General features: G+C 35.2%; 2 protein-coding genes across 5 annotated transcripts in view; one reads left to right on the plus strand and one right to left on the minus strand.

The window, feature by feature from the left end:
• Positions 1 to 7031, plus strand: part of SASS6 (SAS-6 centriolar assembly protein) — a 60107-nt gene extending 53076 nt beyond the window's left edge. The window contains exons 15-17 of one of the 2 annotated variants that reach the window (XM_081223651.1): positions 3319 to 3416; positions 5169 to 5263; positions 5368 to 7031. In XM_081223651.1, coding sequence (XP_081079777.1) covers positions 3319 to 3416; positions 5169 to 5263; positions 5368 to 5474 — 300 coding nt within the window. In that variant the 3' untranslated portion in view covers positions 5475 to 7031. Of the gene's footprint in view, positions 1 to 3318; positions 3417 to 5168; positions 5264 to 5340 lie in introns of both variants that reach the window. The other variant, XM_081223652.1, reaches the window with a different exon arrangement.
• A 144-nt stretch (positions 7032 to 7175) lies between these two features.
• MFSD14A (major facilitator superfamily domain containing 14A) overlaps positions 7176 to 12410 on the minus strand; it is a 46087-nt gene continuing 40852 nt past the window's right edge. For 2 of the 3 annotated variants that reach the window (XM_081223656.1, XM_081223655.1), the window contains exons 10-12: positions 11543 to 11640; positions 10281 to 10444; positions 7176 to 9189 (exon numbers count right to left, since the gene is read on the minus strand). In XM_081223656.1, coding sequence (XP_081079782.1) covers positions 8983 to 9189; positions 10281 to 10444; positions 11543 to 11640 — 469 coding nt within the window. In that variant the 3' untranslated portion in view covers positions 7176 to 8982. The remainder of the gene's footprint in view (positions 9190 to 10280; positions 10445 to 11542; positions 11641 to 12410) is intronic. The other variant, XM_081223657.1, reaches the window with a different exon arrangement.

Raw genomic sequence — 12410 nt, forward strand, 5'->3', positions numbered from 1 at the left:
TTCCTTTATGTAGATCTACATTTTCATCTGGTATCATTTTCCTTTCTCCTCTAATGAAGATTTCTTACAGTGCAGCTCTTTAAGATATCTTACAGGGCATGTCTGTGGGAAATTCATAAAAATCTCATAACATTTTTATTTTGAATTTATCTTCTCTGCATTTAGAATTCTGGGTTGACAAGTTTCTTTTTTCCTTTCAGCATTTTGAAGCCATCATTCCATAGTTGCCAGTTTCTGGCCTGGCCATATTTCTTCACTTTTTTTTTTTTAAACTGTTATTTATTTATTTATTTATTTACTTACTTACTTACTTATTTACTTATTTATTGCTGTGTTGGGTCTTCGTTGCTGCACACGGGCTTTCTCTAGTGGCGAGCAGGGGCTACTCTTCGTTGTGGTGTGCAGGCTTCTCATTGCAGTGGCTTCTCTTGTTGTGGAGCACAGGCTCTAGGCACACGGGCTTCAGTAGTTACAGCATGCAGGCTCAGTAGTTGTGGCTCATGGGCTCTAGAGCACAGGCTCAGTAGTTGTGGTGCACAGCCTTCGTTGCTCCGCAGCATGTGGGATCTTCCTGGACCAGGGCTCGAACCCATGTCCCCTGCATTGGCAGGTGGATTCTTAAACACTGCACCACCAGGGAAGTCCCTCTTCACTTTTTTTGTTATCTCCTTTTAGTATTACAGTTACTCATGGTTGATCACATGATATTGTCCCATTGAGTCTGTTCATTTATTTGCTTCATTTTATATATATTAGATTCTAATGCTTTCTTAAAGTTCACTAATCTTTTCTTCTGCATTGTTTAATTTGCTGTTAATTCTGTCCAGTGAGAACTTTTTTTTTTTTTTTTTTGCGGTATGCGGGCTTCTCACTGTTGTGGCCTCTCCCTTTGCGGAGCACAGACTCCGGACGCGCAGGCTCAGCGGCCATGGCTCACGGGCTCAGCCGCTCCACGGCATGTGGGATCTTCCCAGACCGGGGCACGAACCCGCGTCCCCTGCATCAGCAGGCAGACTCTCAACCACTGCACCACCAGGGAAGCCCCAGTGAGAACTTTTCATTTTATAATTTTTTTTTTTTTTTGCGTTATGCGGGCCTCTCACTGCTGTGGCCTCTCCCATTGCGGAGCACAGGCTCCGGACGCACAGGCTCAGCGGCCATGGCTCACGGGCCCAGCCGCTAGGCGGCATGTGGGATCTTCCCAGACCGGGGCACGAACCCGTGTCCCCTGCATCAGCAGGCGGATTCTCAACCACTGAGCCACCATGGAAGCCCGAACTTTTCATTTTAGATATTTAATTTATCATCTCTGGAAGTTCCATTTCATTCTTTTTTTATATCTTCCATTTTTCTCATACTTTTAATTTCCATACATCCTTGTTCATAGTTACAATACTTTTAACATGTGCATCCTTATTCTATCATTTGTATCATCTCTGGATCGGTTTCTGTTGAGTGATTTTTCTTAGTATGACTCATGTTTTCCTACTTGTCATTTCTAATAATTTTTTAAAATATTTATTTTATTTATTTATTTTTGGCTGCTTCGGGTCTTAGTTGTGGCACACGGGATCTTCGTTGCGGTGCACAGGCTCTCTAATTGAGGTGTGTGGGTTCAGTAGTTGTGGCACATGGGCTTAGTTGCCCCATGGCATGAGATCTTAGTTCCACGACCAGGGATCAAACCCGCATGCCCTGCATTGGAAGGCAGATTCTTGACCACTGGACCACCAGGGAAGTCCCTCTAATAATTTCTGATAGGATGTGGAACATTGTTAATGTTACTTTGTTGATTATCTAGATTTTGTTATCTTCCTTTAAAGGGTGGCAGTTATTTAAGTTACTTGTCGATCCCCTGGTCCTTTTTGAGTTTTGTTTTTCTCTTTTTTCCTTTAGCTTTACTAGGATGCATTTAAAGTAGCTTTTACTCAAGGGATAGTTCAGCCGTGTTACGAAGCTCCCCACAGAATGCCCTAAATGATTACCAAGGACTGTCCACTTTGTCTCCATGATTATGAACCTTGGAAATTGTTCAGCTTGAAACTCCCATTTTTATTTGCCCAGCATTGTGGAATTTTACCCTATGCATGTTCCTAGTACTCAGCAAAAACTCAAGGGGATTCATGTGTAGATTTCTGTGGCTTGTTCTCTTTATAGCTCCCTTTTCTTCAGAATTCTGCCTTGCAGCCTCCAGGCACCTCATCCTCCCTGAACTGATTTTAATCTCCTTCATTTAGCAATTATGTTCTTTCTCTGTACCTATAGTCAGGAAGTGCCTCTAATTAGAAAGCTGGGTCAGTTGTAGGGATCACACTTTTCTTAGAGAGCACAGTTCTGTACTACCAGTTGTTCAGTTTTTGGGACCATTCTTTTCGTTTATTTTGTCTGGTTTTCTAATTATTGGTGGCTGGAAACTATATTATGTATTAATATCTTATACTCTAAATTTCTTCACTCTTGCATGTTTATTTTTCTATAAGGAATATGAAAATCAGCTTATCTCACTTTTTAAAAATCCTGTTTGTATTTAATGTGATCTGATATCTTTAGAATATTGAACCCTGATAGCCAAGGACAGCAGCATATACCTTTCTCATTTATAATTTTATCCTATTAAGCTAGTATCTCTCCCTATTTTATTATGATTTTTTTTTACCAAAAATAGATATTTCTTATCTTCTCATGCCTTTTTCTTTTTTTCTTTCTTTCTTTTTTTTTTCTCTTTATATGAGTCGTCATACCTTTTTTCTTTGATTTATTAGTATGGTGACTTACATTTATAGACTTCCTAACATAGAACCCATTCCTGGTAAGAAACCCCCTCAGTCATAGTCATTATTACTTTAAATAAACTACTACACACTATATGCTTGATATTTTAGTTTGGACTTTTGTATAGATTCTTGGATTACTTTTGACTATTTCAGTATTCAATTCCTAGCACTCATTTAGAATCCTTAAATATGACAGGCTTTAAGTTCGTGAAAAGAATTCTCAGAATGTATGAGGTAAATGCATCATTGTGGTACTTGGTTACTTTTAGCATCAATAACATTTAAATGTATTAGTGTTCATGTTTTTGTTTGAAAATAATTAAGATAATTTGTGCTGTTTATCTTGCTGATATGACAGGAACTTTTTTGTCAAGGAGAAATAGGATTTTTAAATTAAATCTTCTCAATAAAATGTGCTTGTGTTATAAAATATAGGTTGAACTTCTGTGGTCTATATTCATCAGAGAAAAAATTTAACCACCTATCTCCATATAGAACTGTCTCAGTTCTCACTAATTCAGTTACATGTTTTCCCTCTTCACAGGTGCACTTTAACTTGCAGTTTACAAAACCAAGTACATCACTAGGAGATGTTCAATCAGGAACAACTGTTAGTATGCCTTGCTCAACTGATAAGGAAAAGTAAGCTCTTGACATAAAATTTAATGTTTGTAACTTTGGAAGTCAGGGAGTTTTTATCAGTATTTGAAAGCTATTATGACCACTTATTTATGTAACGTTTTAAGTTGCTGATCAGTGGGACTTGACTTAGTCCCTTTTAGCTATAAGAAAGAGGTTTATCATATTTTTTAAAACTGTAGGATAGACATATAGTAAAATTTAATTTTTTAAAAGGGATTTTCCTACATAACTGAAGAACACCCTTTCATATATTCTCGGGCAAATAGATAGAAATCTTTTAAATTCCTCAGAGTTGGCTGTTTTGCTTTTGTTTTCCTGTATGGCTGTGTCTGTCTCTAGAAGCTCTTTGTTTTTCCTGAATAATTGCTTCCAGTGTAAAGTAAACTGAGAAATCAGCTGGTTAAACTGTTAGAATTCTGGGGTAAATAAGAGTAAAAGGGTTTGTGAAGTTGCCCCCTAGCCAAGCTAACATAAATAAGCATTAGTGCCAATTTGTGACTTCTGTTTTGCCTACTCAGAGATTCTTTGCCTATTTTTTTAGATCTTAAGCAGGTTTTATGTACTGAAGTTTGCTGAATCAGTGAGTTGTAGCTAGAGTAAACAACTTATAGATGCAGACTTGTCTCTCTGGGTAGTCTTTGTTTGTAATACTGTTTTCTTATTGTGCCTTTATTTATTTAAAATGTAATCGCTTTAAGGCCTCTCTGCTGGCACTCATTATCATGAGCTATCACCCTCCCCAATATATTGCAAACTAAAAAATTACTGTCATGGCTCAAAGAGGCTTCTTATTCCAGCTCTCTTCACTCATTGGCTCCTCTAAAATTAGTACCAAGATGAGTATTAAAATAGTTAATGTTTATGAGCCTCTGTTTTTTAAAAGTGAGAATTCTTTGAAGTCCTGAAATGTATGTGCTTGTTATATTTAAGCTCACATTTGTTAAAGTGGCAGAGCACCTAGAATTCCTATTAATGGTAGAACACCGTGATGTTTGTATGTTTAACTCCATCATACACACTAAGAACAATTTTACTTACAGATCATATTTGTGGTACAAAATCAAACATAATCGTGTGTCCATAAAATTGGGACTGTTCAGCTATTTTGAGATTTTTGTTCAGAATTGGTTTGTTTTGTTGTCAGCTAGTAATAAGTGGCAAAGGTTAAAGAAAAAATTTTAAATTGGAAAAAACACCTATTCACCCACTTTATTCTTTTCTGAAAATTGGGAGAAGACCATCATTTAATTTTAAAGATAAAATGTCATTGTTTTGCAAGGGCCCTGAACTTCTTCTTGGCAAGTGTACTAATACAGAAACTGTTAATACTGGACAGATTTAGAAAGAAGGAATATCGTGGTTGAAAGAGGAAAAATACAACTATAGAAATATCCCCTCTTTGTTTTTTCAAAATTTCATATTTGTATTCATCCAACCAGAATTCATTACTGTACAATGTGTATTAATGTTTAATAATGACAACTTTGAAGCATAACAAAATTTTGAGGAGCTTTTGGTCAAAGGAAAAAGATAACTTACTCTTTACTGGGAAGAAGTATACTTTGGCTTATGAATAGATAAATTATTTGCTTAAGAACCCAGTGAAAAATGGGATTTGTTTTGAACAAAGCCATAAACATAAGTTATATTATTTTATACATAGTATATGTATGTATATAAACATTCAGACTTTACTGAAGAGAAAGTAAGACTTTGTTAAAATAAGTAAATAATTACTATTTTCCTTTCAAGTGGTGAAAATTTAGGGCTGGAATCCAAATATCTGAAGAAAAGGGAAGACAGCATTCCTTTACGTGGGCTCAACCAAAATCTATTTAATAATCCAGGTGAGAAGACATTTCTGAAATGGATTGTACACTGTGGTTTAATTAACTGTATTATATAAAGACTTACGTGAATGCAGATAACCTTTTTTTGTCCTCATTTGCAGACCATCAAAAAGACGGCACTTTAGGAGTATTACAGACATCTTCCAAACCCGTAGTGCTCCCTTCTACATCTTCAGCATATTTCCCTGGGCAGCTACCAAACAGTTAATCCTAGTGTCATCTTTTACTTTTATTGAAATTTTAGAAATTCAGCGTGGTTTTAATATAGAAACAGCACAGATCAAATTCTGAATAAGCAAGTTTCAAAGTTTACTTGAGCTACTGTGTTAGATTGTTTGGGTCCTTTAAGTACTGCTGTCGTTTATGCAGTTGAGGGGCAAATTTGTACTACGGAATGGGTGAAGATTCTTTTTAGTTTGGAACATGGTGTTTTATAGAATAATAGTATGAATTTTATTAAACTAATACTTAGAAATTCTCAGAAGTTCTAAGAAAAGAGTTGATCCTTGTAAGGGACATTCTAATCATATTCAATATCTCAGTTAATTAAAACCTCAGATACATATACTAGTATGAAACCAAAGAATGCTATCAGTTCATTTTATCATCTTCATTAGTACAATAAAAGTTTTAAATTTGCCACCTGAGAATTTTAAGGGAAAATAATTATCTCTTGAGATATATTATTGATGACATTTACAGTAAAGGGAAAAGTCCTGAAATTACCTTAAATGAATAAATTCTTCATAGCAAGTAAATATTTTCCTTGAAACCTTTAAATTATCTTTTGAAAAAGTCTGTTAAGTAATTTTGATAAATTTATTGTACAGAAAATCTTGGACAGTCTAATTACATGAACAGATTAGGTACAAAGTGCTTTTAGTCATTTGAGGTGCAGAGTTTATGGATTTTAATGCTTCCTGGAAGTCTACAGTCATCCAGTTTTTCTCCTTCATTTGGAGTTTTGTTTGTTATGCAGTTAAATCTGTATTAGTGGAATATTTGTTTTAAAAATTAGTACTTACACAAAATATTTACTGAGAGCATCATGAATATTCATTTTGCTTATATCAAAATGGGTTCATTTTCATGTTTGCTTATTAGTAAAGTAGGCAAAATGAATAATGTTAGAAGTTACAACTTTCTTCTCTTCCCTATAATTAAGTTTCAAATAAGAATTGTTCCTTTGGGGAAAATGAGGTAATTTAAAAAATTCACCCAGAATCACAGGGTTGCATTTTGTTTTCTTACTGACAACCATCCAGTAGAGTAGCATTCTCTTAAGAAAACTCTAAATCAGTTTGTTTGCAGAGATTGCTAATGCTCATGTGATACTTAAAAAATATTTTCAAGGACCTTATTACACAGATGAGGAAAAGAGACATTTCAGGATACTGATGACATACTAATGTTATTGGCTTCCATGGTAAGACAAAAAATATTTGCTAATTTTTTTATGAAGCCACAGTATTGAGTCTTTCCTTATGATACGTTTGAAACTGCTGGCAACCACAAGCTGTCTTAAACTAGGGATCTTATCTAAAAATTTAATAACCGTTATTAGGTAGTCACTTTTTATATATATATTTTTGTCATTTCGATATACTATATTAGTAAGAATACTCAGTTATAGTAACTTGAAAGCACTAATAATCTGGAAAGAAACTTTCTGGCAATGTTGGAATCTTTCCTGTAAATAGTATGTAATATAAAACTTTGTGACAAGGGTTTGGATAGGATACATGACATACAGGTAGCTCTTTTTTTTTAAAATATAGATACCCTTTTCCATATCTACACATGGAAAATTGGGAGAATTCCCAAAAGATATAGAGATCATTTTGATATCAAACTTGCTAAAGACTTTTTGGTATTAAATGTATATACACAGACTTTCGAGTGTGCTAATTATTTGCTCTACCTCTTAAACTTTTATTTGAAATTGTTTTGCTGTGTGCAGTTGTACGTGTGTTAATAATCAAAATATTGCATTTAATGTATTTCTGTAAACTGTGAGCTTTGTTAATAAAGTATTAATATTTTGGGAATCTGACATGTAAACAGTATGTAAAAACAAACATAGGACTGACCTACAACACCTGTGCTTAGAAAATTAAGTACTTAGTTAATTTATGAACTAGGTTTTCATTTCTTTGCTTTTGTCTTCCTACAACAGTATTTTATTGAGGGAAATGAAATGGATTCAAAGGGAGAAGGTATAATGCTTTGATTTGTTACTGTAAAAATATACTAACTGGGCTTCCCTGGTGGCGCAGTGGTTGAGAGTCCGCCTGCCAATGCAGGGGACATGGGTTCGTGCCCCGGTCCGGGAAGATCCCACATGCCGTGGAGCGGCTGGGCCTGTGAGCCATGGCCGCTGAGCCTGTGCATCTGGAGCCCGTGCTCCGCAACGGAAGAGGCCGCAACAGTGAGAGGTCCGCGTATCGCAAAAAAAAAAAATATATATATATATATATATATATATATATATAGTAACAAAGCCAAAACAGGCCTCATAAGGGAATCACAGATCAAGACTTTCTTTAAAATAAAAAATCATTAAAATATTTAATTTTATTAACAGACTATTTACATTTCTTTTAAGACCTTATTTAACCATAGTGAATGTTCCAAGTTTAAAAAGCATTAAGCAGTAACCACACATAAGATGAAAACAGTGTAAACTATACAATACTTTATGTACAATTTTTTACAAAGTAACACTTTTTTAAATAATATAACTGGACACAAAAATATACACTTTAGAGAAATTCACATCAGTAATTGTATAAAGCTCTCTTCTAGGGTCCTGAAAATTTAGGACAAACATTAGCTCTGTAAATAAAGTGTTACTGTGACAGTCCTGAAAGGCCACTATATATACTTATCTACATATAGATATCACATTGACATTTTCAAGGCTACCAGCTTTACTATATAATTTTTAGATTATGTATTCAAGTGTTGAGGTTCTTATGATTATGCAAACATTAAAAGAATAGTGGTATAAGTAGCTGGGGAACAAATACGAGCCAGCATTTAGATTTACAGGCTCCAAACACCCCAATTTAAATTCTAAATGGCTGATATTTTCTCATTTCAAAAACAGTAGTGAATGAATAATGTTTAAAATAAAATTACTACAAACAAGCTTGAAACATGATTCAGATTTAGTATAGTTTTCTTAAGAGTTTTGTTTTTTAAATGCAAACAGTTCATTTACCATTTCTTTACTTTAGTGCATCTGCATTAAGGCTTTGAATTATTTGACCCAAGATTTTACACTATTAAAATCTGACTCACGATTTTACAATGTTAAAATGAACAGTTCCACACTATACTACCTACTCTGTCTCACTGCGAGTCAGCATAAATAGTTAAAGCTCAACACCTGAAGGAAATGGTAGCAGAGACATTGCTAGTATCTAAGAAGTTACATATATAGTTTTTAATTTTAATTAAAGGATGTATAATAAAACAAAAAGCTTAGTGGCAAGAAACTGGTGCTAATAAACAAAAGGTTTCTTTTCAAAAGAAATTGTAACATCTTTGGAAAACTGTCCAGTTCTTTTCTTTAGTTCCCACGGAGTTCATGCAGATACATTTCTTAAGACAATCTTAAAGTACATTGTAGATGGAAATGGAATGTACGTCCAGAACTATAGGTGAAAACTAAGACCTGGGTGCTGATAGAAAAGTCTTCCTGATTTCGGTTGTCACACATTTGTGTCCTGGAGTAAAGGTTCTTTGGCCTCTCCTGGCGCTTGTGCACTATGAGGATGGCTGTGACTGCCACAGTGCTTTCTCCAACTGCTGGACCTTAAGCTTAAATTGGTATGTTCCGGAATAAACAAGGCAACAAGCAGAGCCAGCAGTACTGAACAGGCTCCAAAGAGGAAGGGGGGGCCAGGGATGATGGAATTCTGAGGAAGGAAAAGAGAATTAGGATTTTTGCAAAGACTTCTTTGTTCATAACAAGAAATTGCTTATCTTTTAGTAGTAACTGATGGCTGTGAATTATAAGCCAATGACTCCTCTCTTCATTAAAGCCACAGTTAGAAAAAACATTCCCTTTTCAAGGGGAAAAGACACGCTCACTGTCACATTCTCAACGTAAAATTCTGGGGGATAACAGCTGACCCAAGAAGCAGCCAAAAGATTTTTTAAGAACAAATACATGCAAAAATATATTGTCATTTATAGCATAAAATCTGAACACATTCTATGAACCTTCACTTAATTTGTTAGTTCAAGAGGAAAACGGAGATCTCACAAGTAAAATCAAGTAGCATATAATATTAACTACAGTAACAGAATCAATTACCATTTTCTTTGTTAAAAATGTAACTATATTCTCTAGTGACTGAAAGTAAGGAAAACACAGATAATGTCGTTACCATGAGAAGAATCAAACAGACCTGTGTTTTAGCCCCAAATCACATTCATTCTTAGCAAAAACTTGCACTGCCAGTTTTACCTGTGTAGAGCCCACAGACAAACATTCTTTTTTATTTAAAAGTAGTCTTAACTGGTTAGAAGATTAGTGTAGAACTCTGCTAAATACAAGGAAACTAATGAGTTGTTTGTACTGGCTAAAATAATGTGTTTCGCTGTTAATGTTTTCAGTTGAACAGAGGGGAGTATAGCGAGCAAGTGAACAAAGATGTTTACCAGCACCTAACTGACTCTTCTACAGAAGGCAGACCTGATACAGGGAAGCTCTAACATTCCAGAAGCCTCAGATGAAAGACAAACAGTAGTATGACAAATGGCTGTTACCTATGCCACTAGGTATACTAAGACAAACTAGAATACATAAATAATTTTTTAATTATCCAGGGAAGAAAAGAACACACAGCCAATTTTATAAAGAAGTACGTATATAGGAGGACATAGTCCCTTAGGCTTTGGTTTTAAGTGTTTTTATTCAATCTAAGAATCTCAAATAAAAGCTTTAGTGACCAAAAAACATCACCTTTCAATCCAGCCAAATGAACTATATTTTTATAATTACCTGTTCAAAGTGGTGCTGTGGGCTTGTGTTTGTTCCCAAGTCTGTTCCTGTCATTGGCAGTTCTTTAAGTTCCACATGGAATATGTAGAAAATGAATCCATAAAGGGCTGGTCCCAGACCATTGCATAATCCTCTAATTCCTGTTATCATCCCTTGAACGACACCTGAATTGTTTAAACAAATTATTTAGTGTACCACTTATTTTTTCCTACCCTAGAACCGATACAAACATGAAGTCACTTATTCTAAAGGCAAAACTTTTATCAGACACCAGCAACTTACTGCAGTGGCATCAAAATTACTTAGAAGCTATAAGCTCTACAAAGTATAGTAAGCTATCTGATGCAAATGTAAGTTCAGGTCTAATGTAGAAACAAGGGGGCAAAAGCACTTCATTTCCTTTAAAAAAAAAAATCTCTTGGCTCAAAATCAGCATGAGCTAATAAGCACAGCTGTTAAAAACTCTGTCCCCAAGCAGCCACTTAAGACCCCAAATATAGCCCCTGTTTATAGAGTTTGATTTTTGTTTACCTCTGGGATCTTATCCCAAATTTAAAATGCAACTTGATTTGGTCACAGGCCTTTTCTTATTTATAACTAAGTGACCTCCGCCACTCTTTTGTAATGCCCGTTTTTCCTTTTGACATAAACAGGCTTTTCAAAGAATTATTCCTCACTTATTAGTGTTTTAAGAATTAAGTGTTCCTGCCACAAAAGTGTAAGACAATAAAAATACATTTTCTATGTGTCTTTAGGTGACAAACATACAATGTTAATGAAAGGGTTATCTGCGTATCCCTGAGATGTCTAGCACATCATAGCATATTGTTTATGTAATAAATAAATGGTTAGTGAATATAAGGTGACTAACCTTCATCACTAAATTTTCTAGCAAAAGAACAGACAGGGCCACATATTCACAGTGAGGGACAAGGTTATCTACCTAAGGATAACACCCTAGAATCTGCTTTTCCTCTTTACAATGAAAGCAATTTATTTATTTAAAAAAATTTTTTATTGCAGTATAGTTGATTTACAATGTTGTTAGTTTCAGGTGTACAGCAAAGTGAATCAGTTATACATATATCCACTCTTTTTTAGTCTTTTCCCATTTGGGCCATTACAGAGTATTGAGTACAATGAAAGCAATTTAAAATTCTCTACCCTGAAGATACGCTTATGTTTCTGAACTTAGGAAAGAGAACAGAGAATTAGAATATTCTGTATTTTTAAATAATTATCATTGGATCCTATCAACTCACCTTGTTGATCAGCATCAGCAGTTCGTGAGACAAGTGCACTGACAGCTGGAAAGGTAATGCTAGACATGGCTGCCACCGCCCCAGCAGCCCACATCATCCTGCAATCAAAAGCAGCAAAACAAAAATACATGTTATTATTGCTCTCCATTGTACCTGTCAAAGTCAAAATACATACTTAAAATCAAGTAAGAGAAATGGCTGTGGTACAGGAAAAAGGAGAACTATACTTGCTCTTCCTTCCTATGTGACTGGACAAGTCACTTAAAAGTCTAAGCCTGTTTACTCTTCTAGAAAGAAAAACAACCACTTATTCACAAGAATGCTGTGGGTTTCAATGTAGAATTGGGATATCACATCTAAACTGTAAAGTGTGTTGGGTATTATTTCTGCAGGACTTGGACGGGTGGGGAGAGAATGTTGAGAAACATCATTAAATGTTTCCAGACGTTCGCTAGTAGAATGGCAAGGTTCCCAGGGATCTGTGATTCAGTGTGAAGCAATCACTAATTTGATCTAAATGTTCTACTTGGCTTGATGTCTAAAAGAAATGTTTTCGATAAATTGTGAGCACCTCTTTTGAAAGGCTAGACAGAAAAATAAAACATCCATCAAAACACACTCTTGGTGCTTACTCATATCCAAGTCCAAACAGAGATGATGTGTTCAGCTGAATGAAACACTACTGTACATTGTGGAGTTCAGTCCTGTAATACCTGAGCACAAAGGTGTGCATGCGCAACCTGACAGCAGCACTATTACCATTACCTCCCTGCAGGAAACCAGACTGGCAAGAAAAGCAGAGAGCTTTCCCAGCATAAAGCCGGGACCAAAACAACTGGACTTCTTGTTTGCCATCAGCAATAATCAC

This window comes from Mesoplodon bidens (assembly GCF_964165515.1).
Source record: "Mesoplodon bidens genome assembly, chromosome: 2".
NCBI lineage: Eukaryota > Metazoa > Chordata > Mammalia > Artiodactyla > Ziphiidae > Mesoplodon > Mesoplodon bidens.